Genomic DNA, 20,326 nt, shown 5'->3' with positions numbered 1-20,326 from the left:
GGACGTTGTTTTAGTGATAGTCACCTAGGTTGTAGGTTGACTTGTGGTTGCGGTGTACTTGTGTATATTTATTATTATATTGTATATAGGTGTATATATACAGGTATCTATTGGTGCGGTGTCCTAGAGACGAATCTATTGGAGAGATTCGAATGTTTGACGGTTTGAGTGATCAAGTTCGCGGTAAGGACTTTGGTCATTTGGGTACTAGGAGTTATCGCGTGTTATTTTGTGTGAATGTTGCGTCAGTCCGGGTAAAGTACTTTGCATGACCATGTGGAAATGGTAAGGTACGCATTTGTAATAGTGATTGATCACCATTATTACGAAAGTGTATCTTGACATCGAGCATGACATGACAAGTACCGAACGGAGGAAACGTGGCATGGTTGGGGTAGAACGGGACGTGTTAGGAATCTTTTATTGGTTCCTAGGATATAGTGGTCTCGAGTGATGTGTTTGTTGTCACGTCGAGTTCTTTACGAGTCGGGAAGTGTTACGCTGGATTCGGTTAGCTAAGGTGAGTGAGCAACTCACGAGTTTGGCGCGTGCTTAGTCACCCTAAGTAGTGGGTGTACTGTTGAGAATGTTATTGGTTTTAGTTACCTATCGTAACTAGGATGACCGATTTACGTGTGCGTGTGTGCGGCGAAGACTTGAATTCCGTAATGGAATGCAATAAGTCTAATGATTGTAGTTTTGAGTTACACTCGGTAGAGTGTGTGGTTAGAGAATCGTGTTGGGATTCTTGTTGTGAGTCGCCTTGGAATTGGCGAATCGTGGAGTCGTTGGGTCGTTAAACTCATGGGAGTGGGACCCGTATGATGGTGATTGCGTTAGTGCCTTATGGATTGTAGGGTAACATTCCTAACGGAATATCCCTTGTAGTAGTGGTGTTATCGAGATGTAGAAGGGTGTAAGACTTGGTGTTCCCGAGCATCTCTTTAGTGTTAGATGAAGGGTTTCGTGAGGCTATATCGTTTGGCCTTGTGGACTATTGCGGGTAGCGTGTGATCGCTAGGAATTTTCGATAAGACGATAAACCGTAAGGTTTGTCGGGTATGTATGACTCCAGGTCATTATTATAGAGAGACGGGTGACATCGGGCGTATGGAACCTAAAGGTCGAGTTTCTAAAATTCGGTTGATTGTGGTGGGAGTCTGCATGACACGGCGTCAGGTGCCTTCTTATACCTGCTAGTGTAATGTTCAACTCCGGTGATGGTGTGATCACTTTGTGCTTAGGGTGCTTGTGAGATACCCTTTGGAAGCATCGAAGATTTTAAATAGTGATCGACGGGTGATAGTAATTCGACGGTTGCAAAAGTCGAAGTTTAGGAGCATTGTAGTAAATACTTCTTATGAAGTGGCAGATGAGCGAATCTTGTTGCTCTTATGTGATGGACGAGTAAGGATGACCGGTGAGCCGGTGATGGGCTTAATGGTCGATTAGGTCGAAGGTTATGATGAACCGTTGATATTGCGGTCGATGCAATTATTGTGTCGGATTGGTCACTCTTCCCCATGAGAGTGAGTAATTGTTGATAATGGTTCGTTGCGTAGAAGGTCGGGTGATCTCGACTGAGATGCACGAATGATTTATCGGAGTGGCATATGCCTAGTCATAGAGGCGTGTGTGGGACTTTGGTGGAGTTTGCTTTGCGAACGATGAAGAGCTGTAAATTATGATTTGTGGTATGACGGTGCGATGTCGTCGCGTGTACGACGTCTCAAGTGATAGTACATGTCGGTTCTAAGAGCCTAAAGTGAATTTGCGGTGATTTGATGTTTATGACCAACGGTGAGAATGGTCAGGTATGACGTGAAATTACAATTCCGCGGGATGTTATCATCTTGGCGGTGAGAATGGAGAGATAAATCCTAAGTGGGGGAGTTGGTTCTTGAATCGGAGAACATTCATGATTGAACGGTTGAGTGTAAATTTATGAACCGGTGAAGCACGGAGTTTTAACGCGGCATGAATCCTTCTCGATTTGGATTAATGCAAGACTTGGGTCACAGCGTAGTGGACCTAGTAGATCGCGTTGGGTGATATAGTTAAGGATGTAGCTTGTTGCGAGTTATAGCCGAGAGAACTTGAAGGGATGTTAAGTGGTAAGTGTTATTCGTAAGGATTTACTTTTACTCGGTCTTCGTCATTTTGGATGTTGACCTTATTGTAGGACGTGGATACTATTGGCATTGTACTTGTTAAGGGTATACCAAAGGGGTGATATCTCGGTACGAGATTGGTTGAGTTCTTCCCGATGTGAGGGATTGAGCAAGTTTCTAGTGCTCGGATTCGTGGATTTGGTAAATCGCGGATGGAGATTAAGTTGAAAGGGGGTGATTCATCGGAAGGGTCGCTTAAGTGCGGTGTAAGATCTTCGTGTTGCGGGAAATTTCGTAGACTTCGAGTTCGAAAGTACGTCGAAGGACCATAGGATGTAGGTCCGGATGGGTTAAGTGATGAAGATCACGAGGACGTGATCGAGTTTAAGTGGGGGAGAGTTGTAAGACTCAAATATTTATTGTACATAATGTATTTATGGTGTACGATGCGTGTATGAAGTGTACGAGACATGTACGTGTTGCTTGCTCGAACGTCGAAGAAAACTGGACGTTGTTTGGAGTCACAAGGTGTGTACGTACCTTTTCGACCCCAAATAAAGTTTATGTTGATGTTTCAAAGCCTTACCATTGGAAAGAAAATCTTATTACGTTTCCAACGATATTTGATTCATCGAAAACGGAGTTACGGTCAAAAAGTTATGGCCAAAACAAGTTTGCTGAAGTTCAGATGAAACAGGCAAATGCCGCGGCGCGACCAGAATGGCCACGGCGCGACAAATGCCTATTTTGAGGGTCAGAAAGCTTAAAAAAAGTGATCTAAAACCACCCTTTGGGCCACGGCGCGATAAACCTGCTCCGCGGCGCGACAATAGGCACGTTCTGGTACTTTTCAGCCTTTTAATGAGTTAAATGAGGGGCAAAGTTGGTATTTCACATATGGACGGGTCTTTGGCCATAAAACTGATCCTAATCTTATCTAAACCTCATTTCCTTCTCATTTCTTCCCTCCCACTCACACCCCAAACCCTAGAGAGAGAGTAAAGGGCTTAGAGAGAGAAAGCTCGAATCGGGGATGAAGAAGAGTGATTCGGGTCGGGTCTCAAGAGTTAAAGTTGTTCTCCTCATTCACGGCTACGTTGTGATAGTGATGGTAAGTTCTAACTCCGAAATTCATCTTTATGATTTGGTATTCAAGTTAGGGTTTTTAGCTTTTTAGTTGTAAAACCCATTTAGATGATGAAGTGGGTTTATGGAAACTAGTTATTTTTGATACATGGCGGGTTTTGGGTTGATTGACGTTTTGACCATGATTAGGCTTTGGTTTTGGGTGTAATCACTTAGTTTAGTGATTTTGGAAGCATTGGAACCCTTTTGGGTGTATTCGAGTTGACTAATTTTGAAATGGGTCAAAATTAGGGTTTATGTGTCAAAGTGGGTTTCGAGTGATGAAATTATGAGTTTGGGTCTTGCGTATGTTGGTTAAACCTTAGAACACTTGTATTGACTTGATTTTTGGGTGTAAACCCTAATCTAGGTCAAAATGGGTCGAATGGGTATTTTGGGTCAAGTGAGCTTGATTCGGTGTCAAACTAAGTTATGGGTCAAGATTTGATGAACCAAGTATATAAATGTTTGATTCAAGTGTTAAATGGTATTTTGGAAAGTTAGTCACTAGCCGTTAGTGATTAAAGATGTTTTTAGGACTTATGTCAAAATGGGTTGACTTAGATGGGTCAAATTTGGTAATGACTTTAATTTTGGATTAATTGGATGATAAGCAATTTTGGTTAAATTGTACTTGTTGGATGGGTCGGAATTACCACCCGTAGTGGTAATTGGTGAAGTCCACTTTATGTGTCTAAATGGGCGGTTTGTGGTGATAGGTGTAAACCCTTGGTTAAGGGTGTTGAAGTCGAATTCTCTCATAGAGAATGTATGTTGATTGTTTGTATATCTATACGCGTATTATAGGTAAAAGGTTTGCTCGGTTGCTTTTGGAGGCGATTTACGTTTATGACTTGTGCGGGCAATTCGAGGTGAGTGGAATAATTATGCGTGAACGTATATAATGTATTTATTTGTGTGGTATGAATGTGGAAGTGTCGCGGTGTTCAAGACACCACATTCTAGGTAACGAGTAGTATTGTCGCGGTGCTTAAGACACTACTCCTTGTGTAATTGACTTGTGGGATTGTCGCGGTGTTTAAGACACCACAATGTCGTGAGAGTGGAAGTGTCGCGGTGTTCAAGACACCACTCATTGTATTGAATGAAGTGTGGATTCGTCGCGGTGTTTAAGACGCCACATTGTTGTAAGGGTGAGTTAGTCGCGGTGTTTAAGACATCACCCGGGGGACTAGTGATTACGCGGTGTATAAGTAACACTAGTGGATGTTATGAACTCCAACGGACTTACATGTACCGTTCTCTTGTATACTTGGTTAACCATGGTTATTGTGTTGTAGTGTAGCATATGATAATGTTCGAGTTATATATATGCTATTGTTGTGCTAGCTTGTGGTATTGGAGGTTAATGGCTTTGTACTTGTGATGATAAGCTAATTGTGTTGCTAGCATGTATGCGGTATGTGAGTAAGTGTTTGCAAGTAGGTATATTATATATGTATGTGTATAATTATTGCATTCACTAGGCTTTATGCTTACCCCTCTCGTTGTTTACCTTTTTACAGGTATTTTGTTATGAAGCTAGCTAGTTGTTAGACTAGATGCATAGGAGCGCTTGGGCTCGAAGGGGTAGCTTTTGGTTATATGGACGCGGATTGGGGATTTGGTAGTCTCCGGGATTATGCTCTTGGTATTGGGTTGGGTTATTGAGTCTTAACCCGTATTTCTTGTGATCGGGTCATTATTACAAATGATTTTGTAAAGTGTAATTTGTGTGCCAAGGGTCATGATAGATTGTTAAACGTATCCTTATGATGTTATGTTTCGATTAAAACAGAGTTGAAAATGTATTATATTAATGGGACCTAACTAAATTAAAAAAAAAATGTACTCTGTTTTTGGTTAAATGGATTTGGGTTGTTACAATCATCTACGGGGTTGTGGGATAATCTCACAATTAGCTCCTCCTAGAACACCACAACATAATGGTGTGGCTGAAAGGAGGAATCGAACATTACTTGATATGGTTCGATCCATGATGAGCCGCACAATGCTTCCAAACAGTTTTTGGGGTTACGCCCTACAAACTGCCGCAAGGATCCTTAACCTCATCCCAACCAAGAAAGTTTCCAAAACACCTTATGAGATATGGCATGGTAAAACTGTGTCTCTCTCATATCTAAGAATCTGGGGTTGTGAGGCTTACGTTCGTCGTGAAGCTCAAGATAAACTTGAACCCAGATCTGAAAAGTGTTTATTTGTTGGTTACCCGACTGATTCTTTGGGATATTTGTTTTACAACCCTACTGAGAACAAAGTCTTTGTGTCTCGAAGGGGAGTCTTCCTTGAAAAGGATCTCATATCGAAAGGAACCAGTGGCAGCAAAATTGACCTTGAAGAAATTCAAGAATCACCCGACATGGAAACCGATATTGGAACCGATTCTCCTCAAGAGGTCAACGAGCCTGCAATTGAAAGAGAAACTGACCTACAGCCACCACCCATACGTAGATCTGATAGAGTGCGTCGAACACCAAAGAAATATAGTTTACACATATTTGAGGGTGATGACGAAAATATAGATTCGGATGAACCTATTACCTATCAGGAAGCGATGACAGGCCCCGAGTCTGCCAAATGGAAGGAGGCTATGGACAACGAGATACAATCCATGCATGATAATCAAGTCTGGATCTTGATTGATCATATACCAGGTATTAAAACTATTGGGTGTAAGTGGGTCTTCAAGAAGAAGACCGATATGGATGGAAAAGTACACACATTCAAAGCTAGACTGGTGGCTAAGGGTTACACGCAACAATATGGTGTAGACTATGATGAAACTTTTTCACCAGTAGCTATGTTGAAATCCATTAGAATACTTCTTGCCATAGCTACATTTTATGACTATGAGATATGGCAAATGGATGTAAAAACAGCTTTCCTTAATGGTAAACTAATAGAGGATGTGTTTATGACACAACCTGAGGGTTATGTACATCCTAAGTATCCTAATAGTGTGTGCAAGCTTCAAAGGTCCATTTATGGACTTAAACAAGCTTCTCGTACCTGGAATCTTTGCTTTAATGAGAAGATCAAAGAATTTGGTTTTATTAGAGGCGAAGATGAGCCATGTGTCTATGTTAAGTCTAGTGGGAGTGTTGTAGTCTTCCTTGTACTATATGTCGATGACATATTACTCATGGGAAACGATATCCCGACACTGAAAGATGTCAAAGCTTGGCTAGGAAAATGTTTCTCCATGAAAGACATAGGAGATGCATCATATATTTTGGGAATAAAGATCTATCGAGATAGGTCAAGGAGATTAATTGGGCTAAACCAAAGTGCATACATAGATAAGATACTGAAGAAATTCGGTATGCATAACTCTAAGAAAGGGTGCATTCCTATGAACCCTGGAATGATATTGAGCAAGTCTTAATGTCCTAATTCTGACTTGGAGTCAGCTACCATGAGTCGTACTCCATATGCTTCAGCTATAGGATCGATCATGTATGCGATGATATGCACTAGGCCTGACGTGTCGTATGCACTAAGCATGCCTAGTCGTTATCAGGCCAATCCTGGTGAAGCTCATTGGATAGCAGTCAAGAACATTCTAAAGTATCTTAGGAGGACCAAAGAGATGTTCTTGGTCTATGGTGGAAATGACGAGCTGAGCGTCAAAGGATACTCAGACGCTAGTTTCCAATCAGATAGAGATGATTGCTCTTCACAATCAGAATTTGTATTTATGTTGAACGGTGGAGCCGTCACATGGAGAAGTGGCAAGCAAAGTACTATTGCTGATTCTACGACAGAAGCCGAGTATATAGCGGTAAATGAAGCTGCTAAAGAGGCCATGTGGATAAAGAAATTCATCGGGGATCTAGGAGTGGTTCCTACAATCCATAATCCTGTTGAGATTTTCTGCCACAATGTGAGTGCGGTTGTCTTGGCTCAAGAACCGAGGTCACAAAAGTGCACACGGCATATACTCAGAAAGTACCATTACATCCGTCAACTTGTAGCAGAAAATGACATATTATTAAGTAGAGTAGACACGACTAAGAACTTGGCTGATCCTTTCACCAAGCCTTTGCCACATACTAAGCATGATGCTCATAGCATGTCTATTGGCATTCGTGTCATTGATGATAAAGTTTGATTGTATTTATTATGTTAAGTTTGAAACTTTAAACATTGGGCAATAATATATGTTGCAATTGATCTGATGATTAATATATTGAGATTATATTATACGCACGATGCGATCATTTCATTGTATATTGCCATGTTTCATTTTGCATGTTTTAACTTCCAATGAATACTATTTCATAAACTTCCACAGTCGGTCATTCTCTAAGGAAGAAAGAATTGAATTAAGGCTGCTATGAAGTGTAGTAATATAGGCTTATATGAAACTACATTCATGAGGAACTTGATAGTTGATTCAAGGTTCTGGAATGACCACACTTAGATGCTACTTCATGGTTTTAAGTCACAAGTAAGCTCTAAGATGGCAATATCATTTATCCCAGAGTGGATATGTATGAGGAATCCTGACACAAACTATATTCTACTTTGACCTGTATTTAACGCTGTGCGTAAATGCCAGTCATAAGGGTGCAGATCAGGTACAATATGGGATGTGGTGGATGTCTATACAGTTGAAGCAATTTGTTCCTTCTTCTCATAGCAAGTTGAAGTGATATATCTGGGCCCCTCGTTGATTTGTGCTGCATTAAATGCATGGCCATGCTACGACTGAATTGATGCAATAGCAGTCTATTTGATCACCACAAATCTCTATCGGGAAATATAATCTTGAACGATGATGATTGACACTTAACCATGTCACACGTTCATAAAGATATCTAGAACAAAAGGATGATTGATATAAATAAAAAAATAGGAGTGTAACGTAGCAGACTAGTTGTTACACATGGTGTGTCTTTAAGACTAGCCAATATTATTAATGTCAGTGCAAGTGGGAGTCTGTTGGAAATATGTTCTCGGGTTGGCTATGGTTCGACCGTGGTTTGACCGTGGTACATATATTCCGAAGATATGCCCATGACATTAAATAATAAAAGTCCATTTATCCTATTCGGTCACACACAAAGGCCAATCGTAAATTGTTTGATATACCTTCTAATCGGAAATTAATTTATTAATCATTAGTTAATGGTTTAATAAATTAAGTAAGTTTTTTTTATATGTGTGTACATATACTTACAAATCTAAATATGTAGAGATTTGATTAGATTTTGCAAATCATATTTTATATAATATATAAGATTTGATTTGATATAAATAAGATTTGATTTGATTTATAAATCTTATTTTATATAAAGATTTGTACTATAATCATATTTTATATAATATAGATTTGATTTGAGTTTTAAATCTTATTTTATATAAAGATTTGATTTTGCAAATCTTTCAAAATCTTTCAAAATCTTTATATTTGTATTATATGTATTATTGTATTAATTTTAATTCTATATAATACCAAATCTTGGTATTGAAAAGATATAGAAACTTGAGATACAAAAACACACATACAAAATGATATTTCTCTTTCTCTTTTTCAAGTAATCAAAATACTTGAGATCTATAACTGGGTTCGGTTTTGGTGAAAATAAGGAAAAAGAAAAGATCCGTTAAGTAGAAGGTATAGATTGAAACAAGGTTGGAACTTTGGGTGTCTACCGTTTAGAGGAACTCTTCTTTGGGTTTTTCAGATTCGATCTTCAAAAGGCTACAAAGGTTGTATTCTAATATTCTCTTGTTTAATTTCGTTAATTTTGTTTTGTTTGCTAAAGTTTTGTACAATGATCCGTGGAAGAGTATGATTTTGTAAAGTTTTAAAAATGCTTCCGCTCGCTTTGAATTTGTATCATACTCCAACAAAAAGATGACCTTGCGACTGGCCGCGGTTGATCGAGTTTTGACTGGCCTTGCTACTTGCGACTGATCGAGATTAATCGACTTTCGACTAACCTTGCGACTTGCGTATATCCCGTAATCTTATTGAGATAAAATTTTCTGACATTTTATGAATTTTTTCGATTACGTTTTATCCTAACTTACATACTGGCTTGAAAGTTTATTATTTCACACATTAAAAAGATCACTTTCAACAAACTCACGGAGATTACACTCCGATTATGGTACGATTTTAACAATTTGTCTACTTTCAAATTTCGGTTTACAGTGAGTTTAGGTAGTAGAAAAGTTGTTATTCATAAATATTATGGAGTTATGGAGGTGCTTTCGAATACATTCATAACACTCCTATTTATATGCCAAATGACTATTTTTAGAACTCCTTTAAAACTCCAAAGTGTGTACCGAAAAACTATTAATACGAAAAATCTAGTTATAAGACGTTCTTAAAAATTTAGGGCTACCACTTAATTGACCGGTTCTATAAAATAAAAGGTAGATAATTATACTTTTGATGTTATGAATGATATTGAATATTGAAGGTGAAACAATCGACATTTGGTCATGGTTTTTGAGAAACCTACGAGACCATCTTAAATAAATCCGTTGGTATGGGTGAACATATTACAAATCCAACATTTATTTCTAATCGTGCTACTTCAATAACAATAGGTGTTCCAAATGTTTTTTCACAAGCCTTTCACAGTCATTGGCAACGTCATTTGTATATGAAATTATAAATGAATTCTAATTATATTAAATTCTCCGATTGACGCTATTGGAAGATGGTCAAGGCCTATCGCTTTCTATTGACGTTATTGGAACATGGTCAAGGCCTATCGCGTGTTCGCTTGTGACTGCCTAATTAATCGCGATCAGTCACAAAGCACAAGGTCATCTTGTCTGAGACCATGCCGGTGTCTGTGAAATTAAATAATTTTAGAATTATATGTCAGTAAGTATATGAACTAAGCAAAGAAAATGTCCCATTTGAATCATCATATAACATAAAATACTGAATAATAATGCTAGTAAACATAAACTAATCATCAGATCCCATAAATCCAGGACAACGAATTTTAGATGAATAAGGCTTAATATCAAAAGCAAAATCCCAAGCATAGGAAAACACAATCTGCGCATGAGGTCCGAAATAGCCGCCAGCTGCAACAAGGTAGATGTTATCCCCTGCGAATCTAAACAAATCTGGGTCAATCTTCTCCACTGATTGAAAATTGTTGCAAGAGACTACAACATTATATTGTGGACAATTTAGTGCACAATTGTTTTGAACTTTAACATCCCATTCTGGTTTGCCTTTTACTTGTCTATTAGTTTTCTGTGTCTCAATGCTCATATCTTTAAAATCACATGCTTGTGCATCACCTTCAATTCATCAACAAAACTTATCAGTAGCAATTAATAATCAAATGCATATAGAATACAAGATTATAAAGATTTGGAGATGGATGATTAACCTTTGACAGCAAGAAGAGTGAAAAGAAATATTGTCAGGAAACACTCAAATGCAGATCCCATTATAGCGACAGATTATGTTATGGCTTTATTGTTAATATTAGTGATTAGTATACTACAGAATAAAAATAATGTATGCCCCCTATTCATATACGTTAGTTCATGTTTTGAGCTGATAATCTCAAATGGAGTTATACTATATTTAATCATCATTATTATTATTACATATACTGTACATATATATGAAACAGAAACATCAACGGCCACATGTCAACTCCATAACGCTTCAAATATTATATTAATATTAATAAAATAAGATTAATAATAGAATTAGAAATAATGACTAATTAAAATCAAATATTTGGTTTTTGACTAATTACAATCACGTCGATAAAAAAGATTCTAATAGCATCCTAATTCAATTAATGGAATCAACTAGTTTTCGAACCCTCGCTTCGCGCCGGGGTTCGATTTTCAATGTATTTTATTGCGTTTAGTTTGTAAAATTATTTCGTGGCTAACGATGATGTCGTTGAAGCGCAACTCGACTCGAACTAAAAGGTATAACCCGTGAAAGATTTGAATGTTATTTTAAATTAACAATATATGTGCATCTCCGCGTTTCGCTATGGAATTGTCGACTTTTAAAAATTTAACGCAAAATCAACGTGTATGAAAAGTTCCCCAAATATTTAGCGTTTTTTTAAAAAAGAATCCGTTTTGCGTATAGTTAGTGACGTTGTGTTCGTAAAATTATTTCGAGTTTAACGATGATGCCGGAAAAATTTAATTCGTTGCGAGCGAGGAGATATGACCTGTTGAATATTTGGGTGAAATTTATTTAAAATTTTTTATGAAAATGTTGATTTGACACTTTACCCCCTGTTTGGGAGCCAATTTTAATGTTTGGGCAAAGTGTGAGGGGTTTTTTTTTGGCAAAGTGGAAGATTGTAAAAAAAAAGGCGAAATGGCGAAAATACCCCTGACACTATTCATCATTTTTGTCTAATAGTTAATATGGTAATGGTTATATGACACTTTACCCCCTGTTTGAAGGGTCGATTTGAATATTTGAAAAAAGTGTGGGGGTCTTTGTTGATGTAGTGAAATTTAATTAGAGTTAAAAAAAAGAAGGTGAAAGGACGAAAATGCCCCTAATTACTATTAACCATTTTTGTCTATTAGATAATATAGTAATAATATTTGAAATTTGAAATTTAAATATTTTAAAATAAACTCTTTCACTAATAAAGAGTATATATGGATAATTAATGAAAGACATAACATTATTAAAGGAGGTCTTTCGGTCAATTGTTTAAAGTCTTTAAATCTTGCTCTTCTTTACAAATGGAGGTGGAGATTCTTTTCTAATAAGGATGCGCTTTGGGTAAAGGTTATCTCTGCCATTCATGGGTTACACAAAGGTAATTCAATGCCATGTATGCCTAATGCTTCCGGCTCATGGTCTGCTATTCATTCTGTTGTTTCAAAATTACACCATGATAATGTTCTTCTGCAGGAAAGTTTGCGCATCAAGGTAGGAAATGGGTTACATACGGATTTTTGGCATGACCCTTGGATTGGTCATGACTCTTTAGCTATCCGCTTTCCTCGATCTTTCGCTTTGGATACTGTCAAATTTGGTTCTGTTGCTTCGCATTTTTCTGATTCTGGATGGTCTTGGTTATGGCGTCGTGAGCACAGAAGTGGGGCCGAGCAATTGCAGCATGCTCAGCTTCTTTTTCTTCTCGATTCTGTTTCGTTTTCAGGTGAGCCGGATCATTGGTGGTGGGATAAATCTAATGATGGTGTTTTTTATACGCACTCTGCTAGAAAAATTATTGATTCTTCTTATCATGCCTCATTTTCGTTTAAAACTGTTTGGTGTAATTATGTTCCGATCAAAGTTAATATCTTTATTTGGCGGCTAAAACTTCACAGACTTGCTACTCTTCGGAACTTGGAAGCTAAAGGTTTAACCTTTGATAATTCGTGTTGTGGTTTATGCGACGTTTCGGAAGAATCTCATAGTCATCTGTTTGTTAGATGTGATACATCCTACCAGATTTGGTGTAAGGTAGGACGTTGGCTTGGTATTTCTATTCCGATATGGGATTCAGTTGACGAAGTGTGGAGTTGGATAGATTCTTTTTCTAGTCATCGAAAGAAGAAACTCATAATTATGATTAATGTTTTCTCGACTTTTTGGAACATTTGGTCGCTTCGCAATGGCATTATTTTCAAAGATCATAAGCAATGGAAATCTCATGTGTTTGACAACATTGTTTCTTCTGGTTTCTCTTGGTTGTTTTCGAGACTTCACAAACCCAAGATAAATTGGACGGATTGGTTGAAAGATCCTTTAAATTCTATGTAATTTTTTCGTTTTTTATTTCTTTGGTTTTTTGCTTTGTTTTTCTTCTAGCTTCTCGCTAGTTTTTTTAATATATTGTGACCGTTCGAAAAAAATAACATTATTAATTAAGATACATATAAGAAAAACTGCACGAACGAGTTCATAACTAAGATGTTATAAATTACTGCATATTTTTATATCATATTTTATAAATTATAATACGGAGTATTACATTATGATAGATAGACCTTATGCGTGGATATTTAACAAAAATATATACGAGCTAGATCGATTAATAACAAGACGGAAGCAATTAAACACCAAATCAATGTTAACCGAACGATTTATTGATAACTAAACATTGTCGAACGATTACAATTGATTAAACAGAGAAACAATGGTTGACAAGAGATGATTTGAGGCATAAATCATCCCTTACACGTCCCTAGAGCCGCAACTCCAGAGAGAGGGTTTCACAAAATGTTTAACCCTAAAATATACATAAACTGGTATATATAGGCCACGAATGGGCTTCATTCGTACGAACGGGCCTTCAGTCACATATGCTCCTACAACTGACCAGTTTCATGCATATACATCAACCTAGGTGTATAACATAAATATGACGATATTCTAAACTATTCGTCAAGCGATGGACATCCAGAAAATGCATCAACAAATTCTCCCTTGGACGTTGCTTGCGAATTGCTATAAACACCACTTGCAATCTACAGTCAATCTTTGCAGTGATGCTATATCTTCTTATTCTCAAGCTTCATTAAAGTTATTCTCGAATAAACGTTATGCAGGAACTTCGCACTTCAATGATTTTTTAGTCATTGAATCCGATTTGGCGGATTGCCGTTTGATATTCTTGAAGAACCTTCAGATCTACTTGAATTTTTTTTACCCATATCACCCTAGCTTCGAGATTCGCCCTGTGACTGAACATGATTGTAATCTTGATGAAATCTTCATACCCGATGACTCATTCAGAATCATCAACCATAAATCTTCTCCCACACTGTTAGTTATATCCTAATATACGTTAATAACCCAAATCTTCTTATCCTCGTGACATGTATAGGCAAAAGATGTAGAGGAGTCCAATCCACAACCAACACATCCAAACAAATCATCACACATTTAGATTCAACAAGATTAACGTTTTAGTATCCTGTGATTGCGTATCCAAATCCATCAATAGATTCCATCCACAAAGTGGAATCAACAATATGCGGAAGATAAAAGTTTAACTTGGTTGGCCCATAAATAGTCGTATGCTCCCGACTACCCCACAATACTTCTCAAAACCCTCATGCTCTTCATATTCACTCTCTTAAATAAATTTATGAACTAAGGAGGTTGTCCACAAGTTTTCAACATTTAAGCTTGGAGATACTTAAAATATGAAGAACAAATACCTTAGTTAACTCGAATAAACTTCTAGAATCTGCAGAAAATTCGAAATTACATAGCTGAAAATTCAACGATCCGATCATCACCAAATTTTCACCACATCAATATTTGTATGTCTGTTACCTTCATCCAAAATTTCAAGTCGATCCAACGGTAGAAGAAGTCGTGGTGAATTTTCTATTTTTGTAGCAAAATCATGCCCTTCAAGACGGCGCACAACTTCGAAAACTTATATCTCTAGATTGTACGGTCTGATCGCTATGAAATTTAGAGTATCGATGTATCTATACGTATAGCATTTACAGTTCAAAAATCAAGGAGATCCAAACGAACATGTTACGAGTTTTCTTCCACGGCAGCTCCGGAACCTCCGAATTTTTAACAATTCTTTAACGTCTTCAATTTTAAACTATCAAATCGATTAGCTCGGTTGTACCCACTCTGATACCAATTTGATAGACCTTATGCGTGGATCTTTAACAACAATATATACGACCTAGATCGATTAATAACAAGACGGAAGCAATTAAACACCAAATCAATGTTAACCGAACGATTTATTAATAACTAAACATTGTCGAACGATTACAATCGATTAAACAGAGAAACAGTGGTTGGTAAGGGATGATTTGAGGCATAAATCACCCTTACACGTCCCTAGAGCTGCAGCTCCAGAGAGTGTGTCACGACCCGGAAAATTTCGACTAATTTTAAAACCAAATTCTCGATACGATTTAATATTTTTGACACAATAAGCAAAGTCTATAAGGTTGAGTCTCAAAAGAATTTTGAATTGTTTCATATGTTCATTTGATCTTTGACTATTCCCGACGATTCACGAACAAATGTTGTAAATAAACAAGTATATATAGGTATGAATTCTATACATAAGTAATACTATAAATATCATAACATATATAAAGTAATTAATAAATATTAAAGAATCAATACAATATGTAATAAGTAAATATGATACAATTAATAAATTGTAAAAGTAATTTCAAGATAAATATAGTTATTAACGTTATTGTTATTATTTTCATTCTGATTAAAGATAAATGTTAATATTAACATTATCGTTACAATTATTAGTATCATTGTATTAATAAAATTTTAATCTTGATTATCATTAGGATTATTAAAAGTGTTATTATTAATTTAATTACTAACAATTATAATGTTATTTAAAATTTTTATTTTCATTAGTGTTAATATGATATTAATATTATTAATATTATTATTATTAATATTAGTAGTATTCTTATTAAAATTAATAACATTTCAGATTTATTAAATAGATTCATATTATTTGGTAATCATACAAAATTTGATAAGATATATATATATATATATATATATATATATATATATATATATATATATATATATATATATATATATATATATATATACACACACATGTAAATATATAACAAGTATACATAAAATATATAAACCATCACGGATGTATATAAATGCAGTCATATAACATGTATATATAAATAAAGATATACTCAGTGTATATAGGAAAATACAGATATACTCTGTACGTATAAGTAAATACAAGTATATAGATATAAGATTATATGGATACAGTATTATATATAAAAATATCAATACAGATACATTGTTTACCTATACAATCTATAACAAATCGTTATCCTCCTGTTTAATCTGCTTACCTATTGATTAAACAGACGAATCCAAATCACATAAAATTCGAATGCTGTTTCAAGTCATTGTCAAAATATATTTTTTTTCATTGTTTTTGGATTGTTATTTACGTATCACATGTCAGACTATTGTTACCAGTCTCAATCACTTTACTTTACAGCTAATCGATCATATCCTCCTTATTAATCTTCAACAGAACGAGTTCTGTCATTGCACATTCTATAACTCGAAAAATAAAATCAGAAATTTTGAAGAAAACCACAAACGACCCTGTTATTAAACTTTTATGCAATAATTCGATTTTGAACCGTTTTCAAAAATATAAAAATGCAGATATGTACTAAATCCATTACTCAAACTACCTGCAAATTTACAAGTTTCAATTCTTGTTATTGATTATAAATTTTGAAGTCAAAGTTTTGTATAAAAAGTCAACCGAACACTTTAAGATCAAAATTGAAGTTCTGAAAGTTAAGTCTGTTAAAATTAACGATTTAAGAAGTTTTTAATCATGATTTACAACACTTTTTATGTTGTAACTATAATGTGAAACAGCCATGAAATCGAAATCAGTTTTTGGGTTGAGTTTATTACTCGCGAACTGTAAACAGCAAGTCTGTTCTTTCATTTTTTTTTTTTTCATTTCAAATTTATTTAAACAAATAATATGGATCGATTATCTTTCGGTTGTAATTATTTTAGATCAAACAAACTACAATTTTGTTACAAATCATTAGTCCTCTGGTCGACTAAGTTCAAAGGAAGAAGTAGAACAAGGGAACTCGGTTTATATTTATATCTATATAGCTAATATCAGAAAAACAAAATAGAAGAGATGGTTAAGGGAGTGAGCGGGTATACGAGAGGTCTTAAGTTCGAAACTAGGCCACAGCAAAACATTTTTCCTTTTTATTTACAAGGGAAGCTTGGGCTGGAATTTTATGAAGGCTGCCCTATTGGGCCGAATTAATTGATGAGCCTGTTGGGCTGGAGTAATCATGAGTTATAAGGTTTTAATTCAATACTAGTAACAGAAAATTTGTAAGTGGAACCGTGGTTAAGGGTTTGAGTTTTTAACGAGAGGTCGCGGGTTCGAGCCCGGGCATGGACAGTTTTTCTTTTTGGAGCTTTCTCTAGTGAGGTAGTTATTATTATTACTCTCATTATTATCATTATTATTATTATTATTAATATTATTATTATAAGTATCATTATTATTATTATCGTTATTAATACTATTATTATTATTATTATTATTATTATTATTATTATTATTATTATTATTATTATTATTATTATTATTATTATTATTATTAACAATATTATTATAACAGATAAATATTTTTATATAAGAGTACATTTACAACTACTATGATATTACATATGATTATATATATTTATATAAATATTTATACATAACAAAATATTGATTTTTACTATAATATTAATCATATATATACATATATATAAATATATAAAACTGTATAAATATTAATTATTTTAAAAATATATATATACAAATTAGATACATAAGGTATATAATTTAAGCCAAATATATAAATCGTTCGATTACGATTATATATGTGTTAATATTAATATAATGGTATAGGTTCGTGAATCTGAGGCCAACCCTACATTGTTCAGTATCGTCGTATATGTATTTTTACTACAAAATACAATACGGTGAGTTTCATTTGCTCCCTTTTTAATTGCTTTTGCAATATATATTTTTGGGCTGAGAATACATGCGCTGCTTTTATAAATATTTACGAAATAGACACAAGTACTTAAAAATATATTCTACGTTGAGTTGTACCACTGGCATACTTCCCTGTAGCTTGGTAACTACTATTTACATGGGTATTGTAAACGCGAATCCTGTTGATAGATCTATCAGGCCTGACAACCCCAACCGGACTGGACGACCAGTATTCAACGGTTGCACAGTACTTCGTTTTGGTGACTACACTTGGTACGGTGTAGTGAGATTTCATAATAAAGGGAATATGCGACGTTGATTAAATGTTAAGTATTGTTACCAAGTGCTCAACCACATAGAATGCTTTACATACACTTGCGAGTGTATTATGTTTATGATTATGAAATCTTGTGGTCTATTAAAATATTGAAATGATTATTATGATAAACCTATGAACTCACCAACCTTTTGGTTGACACTTTCAAGCATGTTTATTCTCAGGTACAAATTAAGTCTTCCGCTGTGCATTTGCTCATTTTAAGGACATTACTTGGAGTCGATCATCGCAATGGGACCAAATGTTGATGACTTCGTCCAGGAGGATAAGGACAGGTCGTTACAGGTGGTATCAGAGCGGTGGTCGTAGCGAACCAGGTCTTGCATTAGTGTGTCTAACTGATAGTTGTTAGGATGCCTTAGCAAGTCTGAACTTCGACCTTAGCTGCATGTTATAAGTATTGTAATATCATTCCTAGTGGAAAATTACCTGCTTATCATTCCTAAGTCTAGACACGACTTCCTGCACTTATTTGATAGATAGTGTATAGATAAATTCATATCTTAGCGTATCTGTTGCTGTAGACTTTATCTGACACGTTTCCTTAAATCCCTTCGTAATCTACGGGATCTTATGTACTATGTATAGGTATTCTATATAATTAGAATACCATCCGATATCCGAAATTCATTTCATACCAAAAAAAAAAACCCTTTATCTAACCTTATCAAATGAAACTCAACACTAGTTCAAATCCCTCGGATTCCGATATGAAGTCCCACTCCAGCTCCGAAAGCAGCGTCACCATAATGAATCAATCAATCAGCTATCCTCAATTTATCTGATGAGTTTGTAGTCAACTAAACCAATGGAGACGAGAAGAAGGCTATCCCTTCCACCAACCGAATTCACCTTTTGGCGAAGAACCTGAATCACTTATCGGCGAACCTGTTCGAAAAACCATTTTCACTCTCATTGCCTGAATATCTCGCCACGATTATTTTTTATCCACAATTCTAAACCTTATTCATCCGCTCATTCCAACCGACAATCATCCCGGAATAATAGAAGAAGTCAACGAATTTCGCGCTCGGGTTGTAGCTTTGGAAAATATGGTGCAGAACTTACCAGCTTCAGCAACATCATCGGCACCAATGTTACCATCAATAACAACGCCAGCACCATCAACAATCACATGCCTCAACATCTCATTCTGTACCTCGAGCATAATCATCGTTCTACGTATCGTTCTATCTACTTTATCTTCGTTCTACATATCGTTCTACATTGATTATTTTCGCTCGACATGGCGATTATGTAATTTCTAAAGTTTTAGAGATTATGTAATCTAGTACAAACGATAAATCAAATGAGTTTAATATCTTATTAACTCATTAAATCCATGATTGTATCTGAAGAAAATATATATGTATATATGTTTTCATAAAGATTGTAATTAAAAATTCTTTAGTACAAAGTGTTAATTGTGAAAATATTTTAACGGGTAGGTAATACCCGAGGAATATTCAGATTTCACATTAATAAGTTACAATGTACATTCTTCGAAGCTGATTCAACAGTCGTTTACTATCCTACTTACATCCACCGATATACGTATCCGTTCACCACAGAATAACCATTTTCATTCAATTTCATATTTGGATTTTGATCTATCAGAATCCAACAAGTGGCATAATGAAGAAAACATCGGACAAAGTAAAATTTGTTAGAAACAAACGAACTAACTAATTGAAATATTGTTAAGAACCCACGCTAACTGTTCCTAGCTAACTGTTCCTAGCTAACTGGTTACATTTTATTTATTGCAATTTACATTCTCGCAATTTTACTTATCGTCATTTAATTTCTGTTATTTACTTTACGCACTTTATTTATCGTCATTTAATTTCTGTTATTTATTTTTACGCATTTTTAATATCGGGACACGTATACAAGGTTTTGACATATCATATCGACGCATCTATATATATTATTTGGAATAACCATAGACACTCTATATGCAGTAATGCGGGAGTTAGCTATACAGGGTTGAGGTTGATTCTACAATAATATATATAGTTTGAGTTGTGATCGAGTCTGAAACGTATACGGGTCACGAAACGTATTAATTAATTCGAATATTATATATTAAACTATATATGAATTATTGGATTGTTAACTGTGGACTATCGACTGTGGACTAATAATATTGGACAATTAAAATGAATTAAAATATTGATTGTAACATATGAAACTAAACATTTCTTCAAGTT

General features: G+C 35.2%; 2 protein-coding genes across 2 annotated transcripts; one reads left to right on the top strand and one right to left on the bottom strand.

Moving 5' to 3' along the window:
* Nucleotides 1-10,194: 10,194 nt before the first annotated feature.
* Nucleotides 10,195-10,691, bottom strand: LOC139848820 (TPD1 protein homolog 1B-like). Its single transcript, XM_071838511.1, has 2 exons — nt 10,631-10,691; nt 10,195-10,538 (listed from the first exon to the last, which is right to left on the bottom strand). The coding sequence occupies exons 1-2, from the start codon at nt 10,689-10,691 to the stop codon at nt 10,195-10,197; spliced, it is 405 nt and encodes a 134-aa protein (XP_071694612.1).
* Nucleotides 10,692-12,060: 1,369 nt separating this feature from the next.
* Nucleotides 12,061-13,005, top strand: LOC139848819 (uncharacterized). The gene has a single exon (XM_071838510.1). It carries the CDS (start codon nt 12,061-12,063, stop codon nt 13,003-13,005), a length of 945 nt encoding a protein of 314 aa, XP_071694611.1.
* Nucleotides 13,006-20,326: the final 7,321 nt, after the last annotated feature.

This window comes from Rutidosis leptorrhynchoides, chromosome 5 (genome assembly GCF_046630445.1).
Source record: "Rutidosis leptorrhynchoides isolate AG116_Rl617_1_P2 chromosome 5, CSIRO_AGI_Rlap_v1, whole genome shotgun sequence".
NCBI lineage: Eukaryota > Viridiplantae > Streptophyta > Magnoliopsida > Asterales > Asteraceae > Rutidosis > Rutidosis leptorrhynchoides.
Note: the sequence above shows the minus strand (reverse complement) of the source record. Positions and strands in the feature narration are given on the sequence as shown.